The sequence below is a fragment of the Mytilus galloprovincialis genome, chromosome 1 (genome assembly GCF_965363235.1).
Source record: "Mytilus galloprovincialis chromosome 1, xbMytGall1.hap1.1, whole genome shotgun sequence".
Lineage (NCBI taxonomy): Eukaryota > Metazoa > Mollusca > Bivalvia > Mytilida > Mytilidae > Mytilus > Mytilus galloprovincialis.
Genome location: NC_134838.1, coordinates 76800841 through 76815164, shown reverse-complemented (window position 1 = coordinate 76815164; position 14324 = coordinate 76800841). Strand labels below are relative to the sequence as shown.

General features: G+C 31.8%; 2 protein-coding genes across 2 annotated transcripts in view; both read left to right on the top strand.

The window, feature by feature from the left end:
- LOC143084830 (uncharacterized) overlaps positions 1–14324 on the top strand; it is a 138752-nt gene that overhangs the window by 93559 nt on the left and 30869 nt on the right. The window lies entirely within an intron of this gene.
- On the top strand, positions 13–7999 carry LOC143084562 (uncharacterized). Its single transcript, XM_076260826.1, has 4 exons — positions 13–67; positions 2361–4430; positions 5154–5321; positions 7095–7999. Exons 2-4 carry the CDS (start codon positions 2393–2395, stop codon positions 7886–7888), a joined length of 3000 nt encoding a protein of 999 aa, XP_076116941.1. The 5' UTR covers positions 13–67; positions 2361–2392; the 3' UTR covers positions 7889–7999.

Below are 14324 nucleotides of genomic sequence, written 5' to 3'. Positions count from 1 at the left end.
TTATGAATGTATGACGTCATTTCCTGTGGCTTTGATAAAGCTGGGGATCATTTCAATAGTTTTAAATGTAAGTTTCATTCAATATACAGGGAGAATGTCCACTTGAAAAACACCTACCATAACAAAAGAAAATTTCCAATACACAAACGAATTATTTGGCATATTGCATACATGTGTATGTCATAATAGCAAATCTTGTTTGTTAAATACTAGACATGCTAGATAAGGAAACAAATAAATAAAAAAAAATTATAGCTGAAAGGAAGGATAACAAGAATTTCACAAAATATGCAAATTATGCCTAAAAAAGTAAAATAGATTGAAGATGGTTCTACTTTCTGTTGCAATGCCTAAAGAGGCTGGTGCTATCTGATGTATCTTGCAGGTCATGTTTTTGTGTAATTGATCTCTACTGTCATGACTGCAAAAAAAATGGATTACTTTTGCATGTTTTGTAGGCACGATTCTGACTACGTCATCTGTCTTGTAAATAATACAATAAAAGTCAATATAATAAAAAGTCATTACACATGTTGGATCTGGAACGAAATGTGAAAAGTAAATAGATATCAGTAATTTGCAGATTTTGTGAATCGCAAATGAGATGCACTCAGATAGCACTCAGTAGTAGCAGCTAGTTGGGGTCTCATTGGAGACTTAAGGTTGACATGGTTTTTTTTAAGCATCGTTGACACATAAAGTCACATAATAAAGGGAGAACATGTGAAACAAAGTCCAGCAGGACACAGGAAATTACATTAACGGGCTATTTTGGCAACACCAATGAAAGAGAAGCAAGATAATGATATGCGATTCTCACTTAATAATAAGTGAGATCCAGGATCAGACATCCACAAAAATGAGACACCCACTGAAAGAGTGAAACTGCAGTTCCTTTAAAAAAAATTATAACAAATTGGAAATTTAAACATAAAAACACATTAAGGAACAATGAACTACAAATGTATACTCAATTGTAGAAAAGCCAAATGAAAACTTGATTTCGGGTCTCATTGGAGGGTTCTGATATCGCTTACACTATATACATGATATATGTAAGCAAATCTCATTGCTTTGTAATTTCCTGTGTCCCTCTAGACTTCATTGCCCATTTTCATGGCACAATAATTTGTCTTTCACGCGTCACACTAACAAAAAATCAGCAATCCAGTGTCATGCTCAGACCCCAATGAGACCCACTTGATTGTGAATTCCCCCTCCCCCCCCCCCCGCCCCCAGTAAAATGCGAAACAAAAACAAAAATTAAAAAAAAAATCTGTTCATATCTGTTTTTCATGTCCTTTTAGAGGCTGCTAAAAAAGGGGGGGGGGCTCTCTAAGGGAAACACATGATGTAACAATCTCTAACACATTGCACAGAAAATATAAATGATAAAAAACTAAGCAGGAATCAGGAGAAATAAAATTATTGTCAAGGAAAAAAGTAATAGAAGTTATTACTCACTTCATGACCCATGCACAAATATATAATGCTCATGCAGTTGCATCTACATTTTTTTTTTGTACTTGAACGTGAGACAACATTGTTAGGCAATGCTCTTTTTCTTATTATTAACATGGTTATTGTCTTAAGAAAATATGAGTAAAAAATAGAGTACACATGTATGTCTATACTTTTAAAAAAAAATCTTTGACACATGTAACAAAAAGCTGTAAAATTAAATTCTCAGAAGAGATTTTATTGTCATACTAATGATACTATACAATGTAGGTAATGTAACTGTACATTGACTACAAGGTCAAATAATGTTTTTTATTCTGTTTTATAAAGCATGTCAGTTTCAGACTTGGACATGTCCAATATTTTAAACACACTTTTTATTGAATATTTGAGAAAGAAAAAGACATGGATTCTTCATTCTTTGTATTTAAATGCTTTATAGATTATGTAATAAAGTTTCTGTCTGTCATATGTCAAATTTACTAGAAGATAATTCAAAGTTTGAAAAGAAAATTAATATTTTACAAATTTTATCTAAATACAATGAAATTAAATTGAGGATGAAAATGGGGAATGTTTTCTGAGTCAACTCAAAAAAGAAATTAATAAACAAATGGAAGAGGTTGTAAATAAAACTACTTACATTTGTAAGCTGGTGCAAGGATTTTTTTTTAAAAAGATGTTAAGGGGAGATAATTCAAAGTTTGAAAAGAAAGTTAATTGAATTATCCCCCCTTGCTGACAAAAATTTAGCATCAGGTTTTTGTGATAATTCACATAACATAATATTGTACACATTATTTTTTATGTATGTTAAAATTATTTTTTCTTTTGTGACATACATATACATGTATATATATGTACATTGCAAATACATGTACCCTTCTTATATTTTAAAGGTGAAACCATAACAGTTCTCTAGTGATCCAAGATGTCGTTCAGCACCTCCAACCAATCTCTTAGCCAGCAGCTGTATACCAGCTCTGGGATGAATGCATCAGTAATGACAACACAACAACACATCAGCTTCATTCCTGTGCCACTGACTCACAATGTGGAAGTTATTCCATCAAGTGGATTTCCTCCTAGTTCTACAAACTTTAGTAACAGTCCAAATAGTGCAAACCAGGAACGTCCAAAACCACAGATAATGATACTTGAAAAATTAAAGCAATTAAGAGACGTAGGGAGGTATTGCGATTTGTTTATTGAAGTTAAAGGCATGCGGTTTATTGCTCACAAGTCATTGGTTGCTGCTTGGAGTCCATATTTTGATGACGCTTTGACTAGCACAGACTATGTTGACAAAGACTTGCTGATTGTTCACTATGATAGCTATGAGGTATTTGCTGATTTTTTGGAATTTTTGTACACAGGTACAATTGCTCCAAGAGAAACAAATTTTCTCCAATTGTTACATTTGGCTGTTAGCTTCAAGATAGACTTACTGAAAAGTTATTGTGAAGAATTTTTACGATGCAACTTACATCTGGGGAACTTTGTCAGTACTTACTTCCTGTCAAGAAAATACAGTTTAGATGAACTTGAAGAATTTCTAGTCGGATTTTTACAGTCAAATTTATCAGATGCAGTAAAGCAGAGTGAGTTCTTGCAAATGAAAGCTGGAAAAATTCATGCTTTACTTTCTAAAGGATGCATGTTGAAATTAAAACCAGAAATGAAATTATTCTTGGTGATAAGTTGGGTAGGTTTTGAAGTTCAACCACGAGAGAAATTCTTGGTTTTATTATTAAAACACATTGATTGGTCATCTGTTGCTTCAGACTTTCTACTAGAGATCAGTCGAACTGAAAATTTCTTCACAACTCATGAATCAAGTTTATACCTTCTGCTGCAAACATTATTCAGTTCTGGGATTTCCTTGGGTCCGTATACTGAAACATTCTCATCATTGAGACACACTTATTCTCATTTGCTTACAGAAGTTGTGACCTCAGGATTGATTTTACCAGAGGTTGATGATTTTATAGCTGTTACTGCAGTTGGTACGACAACAAGACACATAAAGCTGAACACAGGGACAAACACAGACAATATGTCTTACATGTACATACAATCTCACACCGCGAAGCCTATAAATGAATCGGATAAAAGCTTTCAACCTGAAGAGAATGAAGAAAATTACAATGAGTCAGCAACCAATGAAAATGAAGTAACTGGTTCCCAGTCTGGGGAAGCTGTTGAACAAGAAACAAGTAGCACAATATTGACACCAGAAATTGAGAAAACTCCAAACAAAAGTATAAGAGGAAAAGTAAAAAAGAAAATTAAAATTATGTCAAAAGATACATTAATAGTTAGTAGAAGTTATACTCAACCTGAATATCAGCCAAGGTCATCACCACAACCTTCAGGAGAAAGTCAAGGTCAGTCAGAAAATAATACAGAAGATTCGACAAAAGATAATGTGGAGGAAGATCTAGAGAAAGATGAGGAGAACAATGAAGAATTTAATGAATTCGAAGAAGATGAAAATGCAGAGGAAGATGAAGATTATATACATGAAATTGAGGAGGAGGGGGAGGAGGAAGATGGTAGTGATACAGAGAAAAATGGGGGGAAAAAGGTTTCCAAGAAGAAAAAGAATACCCCTATATACAATATGGTCAAATTAGAATGTCCTCATTGCTCATATAGTACAAAGATAGAAGGCAGGTTAAGAAAACATTTAAAATGGAATCATGAAAATGATATTCTATTAAAATGCACTGTGTGCAATGCATTTGAAACAAAATCGAACAGGACATACAGTGATCACATGAAAAAACACTTTGATGGCCCGCCATTTCATTGTGAAGTGTATGGATGTGATTATTCTACAGAAAAGTTCCCAACATTATTAATTCACAGAATGAAACATTTTGAAGAACGTCCATATGCTTGTGAGATTTGTAATGCCAGATTCAGAACCAGAAATAATTTGTACGCTCATAAGAAGACTCATACAGGTGATTATTGTACATGTAGTAAAAAGATACAAGTTTTCTTGCAATAAAAAATTTGCAGATAGCTATTAAAATAGCAAAATTGGTTAGTTTAAACCTGGTTTACTCAAAAGAAAACTAGCATGGTTGATTTCAAAAAATATATTACAGTTTATAGCTCAACTTTAAATTGTAAAGAATTCTGTTCTGATAAATCTGAATTGAATAGGTACATCTTATATAAATCACAAAATTTGTCCTCTTCTAATCTAGATTTGGATATATCTCATTTTCTCACTGGAAGCTCTTGTTACAAAATTTAAACAAAAGACCATTTTGTTTCCCTATTGGTAATTTTCCTTTTTTGGGGTGGTAATATTCCTTTGTCCACTAGTCCTTTTAATAGTTTATATACATGTATTTCCCATCTTGTTCACTATTCTTTTAGATGTGAATGAATGTAATTACATAAATAAATGCATAAATGGTAAATTACATATATATATATATATTTATAAGTCAGATATTTAGTTCACTGCTCTGGTATGAAAATGATCCACAATTTACTTAAAATATCAATATCGCGAAAGGAACATGAGCAATGGGCTAAAATTTTCCTCTAGAGTTGTTGATAATGTAGGGAGGAAAAAAAGAAATTGAACTGCAAGTTAAATATTTTGTCCTCTTGGATAACTAAGGAATTTTTTATCCTTATAAGTTATTTGAAATGTTTGATTTATTTTACAGGGAAGAGACCATTTCAGTGTCCACACTGTCCAAAGTCATTCGCTGTGAAGAACACACTTGATCAGCATTTGGTAATCCATGATGACCTTCGGCCATATTTATGTGACTTTTGTGGATTTGCAACTAAATATCAATCACATTTAACAGCTCACAAAAGAACACACACAGGTATGTTTAATTTTGTTATTTTTATGCCCCACCTACGATAGTAGAGGGCATTATGTTTTCTTGTCTGTGGGTCCGTTCATCCATCTGTCCATTCATTCGTCTGTTTGTCCGTTCGTTCCTTCCGCTTCAGGTCAAAGCTTTTGGTTGGTAGTTTTTGATAAAGTTGAAGTCCAATCAACTTGAAACAGTACACATGTTCCCTATAATATGATCTTTCTAATTTTAATGCCAAATTAAGAGTTTTACCCCAATTTCAATGTCCACTAAACATAGAAAATGATAGTGTGAGTGGGGCATCCGTGTACTTGGGACACATTCTTGTTCATTATTAAATTTGTTCATGGCATTTATTTCTATGTAAGTCATGTAAGTGTTTATAGCTCAGATTTTTTTTAATCTGTGATGGTCTTTCTGTAATAATTTACATGATTTAATTTTGGATGTAACACGTCTTCTGATTGGCGGACGTTGTTTTGTTTATCAGCCTATAAACATAATTTTGTCATGTGACTGTGACATCATCAATGTTTTTTCATGATTTACTATGGTTTAAAATGGATTTAAAAATTATGTTATAAGAAATGACTGTAATATTTTTTCTGCCTATTCGAAATAACATAAAAAATGTGGTGCACACTTTAAATGACCCACTACAAGGGTTATTCAGTGTGCTGATGTTATTCCTTCATAGACAGAAAAAATATTACAGTCATTCCTGAAATAAAAAAACAATAATTACATGTGAAGCATATATCTAAGTCTGAAGAAGAAAAAAAAGATGCATGCATGTTAAATATGGAATGTGGTGATTCATTAAAAAAAATTGTTCTGCAGTAAAAAAAAAAAAAAAAAAAAAAAAGAAATGACAGGCTGCACTTAGTCATGCCTTGACTGGATTCATCTATTCTGTACATCAATATTGATAGCAAAAAAATAATGATCTAAAATTATCATGTTTATACATTTGTGTAGTTGTTAAATTAAAAAATGTCCCTTTTTGGTTCTCATTTGAGTTGGATTATTTAATTTAGTACTGGTAAATACATGAAATAAGGCACTGATGATATAGCACTGTGTAAATGCTGCACTCTTTATTAAAAGAACGATCAGGTGCTTCTAAGGCTAAATACTACAAAGAGTACATTGTATAACAAAAATATCAAACTTTAGGCAAATTCAAACACATAAAAACTGGTTTCATAGCTAGTTTTACCTCCCACTTGTACTACAGTTGTATGTAGTTCACTATGTTTAGTTATATTATCAAAATTGGGTTAGAAATCCAAACAGACATAATAGGTTGATGTGACAATAATTGAGATCCAGTGGTCAAAACTGTGTAAATATATATCATAGACATAAATGACCAATAAATTTAAATATACATTTACAAATGTAATCTAACGAAGAAGCAAAAAAAAATAATTTGATTTTAAATCAGACAATAAGTTTTTGGGGTTGATTGTGCATATTGAATTTATAGTATGAAATACAAGAAACCAGAGTTAAGTGATGAATTCTGAAGGTGCAAGGTGATAAAATAAAGCATACCGGTACTTACCATCCTAAAGGACTTTAATCCCAAATCATTCAATATGAAAATGATTTTAAGAATTTCTATACATTATTGTATTGTCATTGTAATTTAAAACTTCTAAAAATGGACAGAAATGTAAGTCTTTTATACAAATTTTAAATTTAAAAAAAATAAGTCATATGAGGTCATTTGCACTGCATGTCCTTTGTATTGATAAAGATTTTAATTTATTGCAGGTGAAGTTTTCAAATGTGAGCATCCAAAATGTAATTACACAACACCAAAGAGAAGTCAGTTAAAATGTCACATGCGGACACACCTGGGTATACGTAGCTATGTTTGTGTAGAATGTGGTAAAAGTTTTATAGAGAAAAGTCATCTTAAGAGACACGAAAAAATACATCTTAGTGATAAACCTTTTAAATGTATTCTATGTGATTATAGTACGAATAGAAAAGACAAATTAAAGTATCATCTTAATAAAAGTCATGACCCAAATGGAGAGAAAAAGACCAAAGGTCGTCCATCAAAACCAAGGATAAGAAAACCTGTTAAACAAATACCACCACCGATTATACTGACTGAAGGAGGAAAAATTCAAATACCACCAAACAATTTAATAATGACTCAATCAAAATTAGGCATTGATCAAGCAGTGTATGTCAAAAATATTGATCATTCTGGTTATACGATCCAGGGTATTACTCATGACTCAGGAGCACATGCTCTCACATTAGAAGAAATAAGACAGGCTCAGTTTGGTCATGGGGGTTTAGAAGGCATGACAATTCAAGTGCCAATCACAATGGAACATCTGGTCATGGCTAGTGACGAGATCAATAAAACTTCTACATCACGCCCTCTACCAGCCACTAGTCCAGTCACCCCTGTCACCTTGATTCCAGAAGATCATCAGACATACATACAGAATGTTATGACTCAGGTTCCTATGACATCTGCTGGACAACAGACCACTACTCAGAGTCAAGATTATAGCCAGCTTGGACCATTCATTCAGGCTTTATTTTGAAATACATGTAGTGTAAAATCTTCGCAAAAGTTTAAGTTTGCCTTTGAAAGTTTTGGGATTTCAATATTTTTGTCCACCTCTGTGAGCACCTGTGTGGCCTTCAGCCATTTGTTTGGTTTGATGATTTGGTTTTAAAATATTTTGATCAATAAATGGGACAAAAAAAAAGTTTTTTTTGTCATTATATTTAAGTTCTAATACAAAACTTGTTTGTTAAAAATAATGTGAGGCTTGCAGGGTACTTTTAAGATTAAAAAACAAAACCTGTCTCAAAGTAAAACAGCCATTTAAAAAAAAAAATATGTATTTAATTTTGGGAAGTTGCAATCTTTGTTATGATATTTTATTTTGTTCTGTGGTCCATTGGTGCATTTTGAAAAGATATTATTGGATGATTATTTAACATATACTTCCTGAGTCCTGATTGTGTTCAAGAATTGTTTATTGTTACTGTGTATGTTCCTAAAGTCATTGTGTAGCTATAGGCTGCATTGTGTGTGGAAAGATAAACAGTACATGTACATAATTTTTTACATGAAACTCCAATTTGTCAATATTTTTCTACTTCTAGGGATCTAAGGTCTTATAAGGTTATGATTTATTGTTCCAGGTTTGGGTACTTAAAGAGTAACAAAAAGACAAGTTTTGTTTTGCCATATATATGTGTGGTGGATCCGGGTGGGTTGAAACCCCCCCTCTTTTTTGTCGATCAATGCATTTGAATGGGGACATATAGTTGGAAACACACCCCACACCCCTTTTGTCCTGGGTTGGGACCCCCCCGCCTCTTTAAAATGGCTTCATCCGCCCCTGATATGTAACCATGTTTGTTTTGTTTTGTATTTTGAAGACATGAAATATGAATGAAATAAAACTTTGTTATAATTTCTGTTATCTAAATCTATACGTATTTATTTGTTTGCATTTTTTTTTTTATTATTATTATTATTGTTATTATTATTAAATATGAATAGAAATGAACAATGCTGAAATGAATTATAATGTACTACATATGTGTTGATTGTACACAATATGACAATATTAGAAAAATGTATATAAAAAGGTATTATTATACAAATGCATCTGTTTTTAAATAAGTTCAATTATTGTCAACAAAGAATGTATCGGAATTATCTAATTTAGGAAAATATCTGAAATACGCCACAGATATAAAATTTTCATGACAATCTTCTGAATGATTTATACTATGTAATCTTGCCTTTGATTGTATTTAAAATATTCTGTTATGATATACATGTACATATATTCATTATCAAAAAGTGTATATACATGTACAAAAGTATCAGAAAAATTTCAGACATGTACTTAAGAAAGAAATTTTGTTGATAATATATCATAATATGAAATTTTCATAATTTTAAAAAAAGGTAATTTTCTGCCAGACAAATATTAAATATTAGTAGAAACTGTTGCAAGAAATTAAAATATTTTAAAATTCTTACCTATTTAGTTTTTAAGGAAGAGGTATATAATGTATATAAGAGTCATAATTTTACCCCTATTATTGCAAAAATTAAAAAGAGTCATAATTTGACTCCTGTTATTGCAAAAAAAGACAATCTTTCAGTTAAGTTTTAGCTCACCTGGCACGAAGGGCCAAGTGAGCTTTTCACATCACTTGGTGTCCGTCATCCGTCGTCGTCCGTCATCCATCGTCCGTCGTCTGTAAACTTTTACAAAAATCTTCTCCTCTGAAACTACTGGGCCAAATTTAACCAAACTTGGCCACAATCATTATTAGGGTATCTAGTTTACAAATTGTGTCTGGTGACCCTCCCAACCAACCAAGATGGCCGACATGGCTAAAAATAGAACATAGGGGTAAAATGCAGTTTTTGGCTTATAACTCAAAAACCAAAACATTTAGAGCAAATCTGACAAGAGGTAAAATTGTTTATTAGGTCAAGATCTATCTGCCCTGAAATTTTCAGATGAAGCGGACAACCTGTTGTTAGGTTGCTGCCCCTGAATTTGTAATTTTAAGGAAATTTTGCTGTTTTTGGTTATTATCATGAATATTGTTATAGATAGAAATAAACTGTAAACAGCACAAATGTTCAGCAAAGTAAGATTTACAAATAAGTCAGCATAACCGATATGGTCAGTTGACCCCTTTAGGAGTTATTGCCCTTTATAGTCAATTTTTAACCATTTTTCATAAATCTTAGTTATCTTTTAGAAAAATCTTCTCCTCTGAAACTACTGGGCCAAATTGAACTAATCTTGGCCGTAATCAGCATTGGGGTATCTAGTTTACAAATTGTGTCCGGTGACCCGGTCAACCAACCAAGATGGCCCCACGGCTAAATATAGAATATAGGGGCAAAATGCATTTTTGGCTTATTACTCAAAAACTGAACCATTTAGATCATATCTGACTGTGGTTAAATTGTTTATTAGGTCAAGATCTATCTGCCCTGAAATTTTCAGATGGATCGGACAACCCGTTGTTAGGTTGCTGCCCCTGAATTGGTAATTTTAAGGAAATTTTGCAGTTTTTTGTTATTATCTTGAATATTATTATAGATAGAGATAAACTGTAAACAGCAATAATGTACGGCAAAGCAAGACCTAAAAATAAGTCAACATGACCAAAATGGTCAATTGACCCCCTAAGGAGTTATTTTTTTTCCTTTATAGTAAATTTTAAAGGTGAGCGACACAGGCTCTTTAGAGCCTCTAGTTATCTTCTCTCAATATTTATATAATTGTTTTCACCATTCACAAATATAACAAATTTACTGTTCAGTATGAAATATTTTGAAATTAATTGAAATTATTATTTGTTGTAAGTATGTACATGTATACTCATTAACAGAATCAATAAAAGGACAGAATGTTTCATTCTTTTTAAGTTATTAGAAGAGGTTTCTCTATAATGTGATATGATACTTTGTCCAATTATGATCACTTATGACAATTAAAATTTTTTGATATATTATATTTCAATTTCTTTGAAACTACAGCATTAAAACTGGTTCTGACCTCTTTCATCAGTCTTGATATACCACACTTGAATAAATTTGTCTCCTGCAATTTCCTGCCAAATATATTCTGAGTATCGCACTTAAACTTTTCCATTAAATAGTTAGTAAATAATACTTCTACCACTTAACGATTGTGACAACAATATTTGTCTACCATCAAAAGTTTAATTTTAAAATGCTTTTAAAATCTTGCATTTTAATGTATGTAAATTTATTTGTTTCAAATGGATAAATATTGAATCAATTAGATGGTGGAATTTTAATTATATATATATATATATATATATATATATATATATATATATATAAATCGGTTTATGTCTTTTCCCATCCTTCATCAGTTCGTCTGGCTGTATGGTCATCTGTGTTTCTGTCCTTTCGCCCCATGAATTTTTTTTGTCACACTTTTTTCAGGAACTACATTTCAGAGCTTTCAGACATTTTGTATCTAGCTTCTTGTGAGCATTTGATTGTTTTTGATGCTTTTTCAACCATCCCTATCAACTTCCTATTAACTGAATATGGGTACTTCTAAAAGAGGGTATATTCAACTTGTTACACACCACAGTCAACAGTTATCAACAGCTTTTCAATTTTCAAATATTTGAAATTAAAATGTTAAGAGTAGGAAATATAGTAATCGCAGTAAGTTAAAGTTGATTTTATCTTATTTGATATAAAAATAAGAAGATGTGGTACTATTGCTATTGGGAAAACAATCTAGTAGAGTTCAAATAATGAAGATAAATGCAATTATGAATTTGCCACTGTGCAGACAAAAGATGCCTTAAAGTCACCTATAACAGATCCAGAAAAAAAAAAGTAAAAAAAAAAGATTCAATTGAAAAACTGACTGCCTAATTTGTACAATACAATTTATGAAAAACTAATATGAAACATAAAAAAACAACAACCACTGAATTACAGGCTTCTGATTTGGGACAGGCACATATAAAGAAGGCGGATGAGTTAAAGAAATTGTTAGCCCTTAACCTTTCCCTTTCATGGGACAGTAGTGTTACAGCACAACATAAGAACAAACTAAAACTCAGTTGCAGATGGCTTAAGGGGGTAGACCTTGGTTCAGGGAGATAACTCTTTAAATCAGTTAAGCGTTTGTAATAGTCAAGTTCATCAATGTATTTTAAGCATTTACCTGAAACAGATTGAAAAAAATAGTCTCTGTAACCTAGAAGCTTAGAATATATTTTTGAAAATGGTTGACACAAACGTATGGATGATTTTAAGAGTTATTTCCCTTAACCTAGGTCTACCTCCTTAACTCAATCAATATTTCAGTTTAAGCTCAAGCAAATCAAGTAACATGTGTGCACATGCTGAAATGTCTCACATGTTTTACTTAACATTGAATTTATGTTGAAAGTCTATTAATACATGAAGGCTTTACTACAAGTATCACATAAACTTAACTTTATCAATGTTTTATGATAAAGAGGTCATGGTCAGATGAACCAAGCCAGACAGACATGTACACTTTACAATCATTCCGTACACCAAATATAGTTGAACTAATGCTTATAGTTTTTGATAAACTTACAAAATTACAAAAATGTATTATTCTCTAATGAACAATGAAAATAAGGTCATGGTCAGATAATAACTGCCAGACATGTACACCTTATAATTCCATACACCAAATATAAATGACCTATTGTTATTAGTATTTTCAGAAAACGACCAAAATTCAAAAATTTAACATTAAACAATGAACTATGAAAAAGTCGAGGTCAGATAATACTGGCTAACAGACATGTCTACCTTGCATTCATTCTGTACACTAAATATAGATGACATATTGCTTATAGTACTCGAAAAACAGATCAAAACACAAAAACCTTACATTGACCAATGAACCATGAACATGAGGTAAATTTCTGATAACCATGTACACCGTCCTTCATTCCTTACACCAAATAAAGATGACCTATTGCTTATTTTACTTGAAAAATAGACCGAACACAAAAACTAGACATTACCCAATGAACCATGAAAATGACGTAAAGGTCTGATAATACCTACCTGACTGACATGTACAACTAACAGTCATTCCATAAAACCAAAGATAGTTGACCTATTGATTATCCTACTTGTAAAAAACAACCGAAATATAAAAAACTTAACATTGACCAATGAACCATGAAAATGAGGTCAGGGTAAATACCTACCAGACTGACATTTACACCTTACATTCATTACATATGCAAAATATAGTTGACCAATTCATGCAATCGATTATAGTACTTAAAAACAGTCCAAAGCTCAAAAACATTGCATATGGGAATGAACCCTGAAAATGAGGTCATGGTCGGATTAAACCTGTCGAAATTACAAGTTAATATTACAATCATTCCCTACACCACATATGCCCAGTAGTTATATATAGATATAAGATGTAGTATAAGTGCCAATGAGACAACTCTCCATCCAAGTCATAATTTGTAAAAGTAAACCTTTATATATTGTAGGTCAAAGTATGGTCTTGGACAAATAAACTCATCATAGATACCAGGACTAAATTTAGTATATACGCCAGACACGTGTTTTGTCTAAAAATGACTCATCAGTGATGCTTGAATCCAAAAAAGTTTAAAATGCCAAATAAAGTACGAAGTTGTAGAGCATTGAGGACCAAAATTCCTAAATGTTTTGCCAAATACCGCTGAGGTAATCTATGCCTGAGGTAGAAAAACCTTAGTATTTAAAAAATTAAAAATTTTTGTAAACAGTTAATTTATAAATATATTAAACCATATCAATGATAATTCATGTCAGCACAAAAGTAATGACTACTGGAAAATAAATCTCCACCAGCAGTGGCATCGACCCAGTGGTTGTAAATAAACTCATCATAGATACCAGGACTACATTTAGTATATACGCCAGACACGCTTTTCGTCTAAAAAAGATTCATCAGTGATGCTCGAATCCTAAAAAGTTTAAAATGCCAAATAAAGTACAAAGTTGAACATCATTGAGAACCAAAATTCCTAAAAGTTTTGCAAAATGACAGACTAAAACTTCATAACATAAGGTATCTGCAATATCCAATTATGCATTTTAATTTGGGAAGGGGGGGTTCTTGTGTGTGTGAACTTACTCACCATTATCCTATTTTCAGCTCTTTGTAGGATTGATAATTGCCATTAACATTGAAAGTAATTTTGTGTATTTAAAGACTGTATTGAAATGTTGGCATAATGATAGATCTTCATGTGAAGTTCAAGAGAGTGCTGATCAAATTGTAAGACAATTATAGACATCAGAATGTTATAATAAGCAAAACACATGGTAAATATCCAATAAAATACCAGTAGTTTTGTCAACTGCACAATCTGACAAAGAATCTCACATAAACTTGAAAGCTGTTAGAACAAGTCTCAAAGGAATGCTTTCACAAGGTGTCCATA

Excerpts from the sequence above, each read along its gene's own strand:
- LOC143084562 (XM_076260826.1), top strand. The coding sequence starts at position 2,393 with ATGTCGTTCAGCACCTCCAACCAATCTCTTAGCCAGCAGCTGTATACC. Across the intron at positions 4,431-5,153 it reads TCATAAGAAGACTCATACAG|GGAAGAGACCATTTCAGTGT; the intron begins GTGATTATTGTA and ends TTTATTTTACAG. Across the intron at positions 5,322-7,094 it reads TCACAAAAGAACACACACAG|GTGAAGTTTTCAAATGTGAG; the intron begins GTATGTTTAATT and ends AATTTATTGCAG.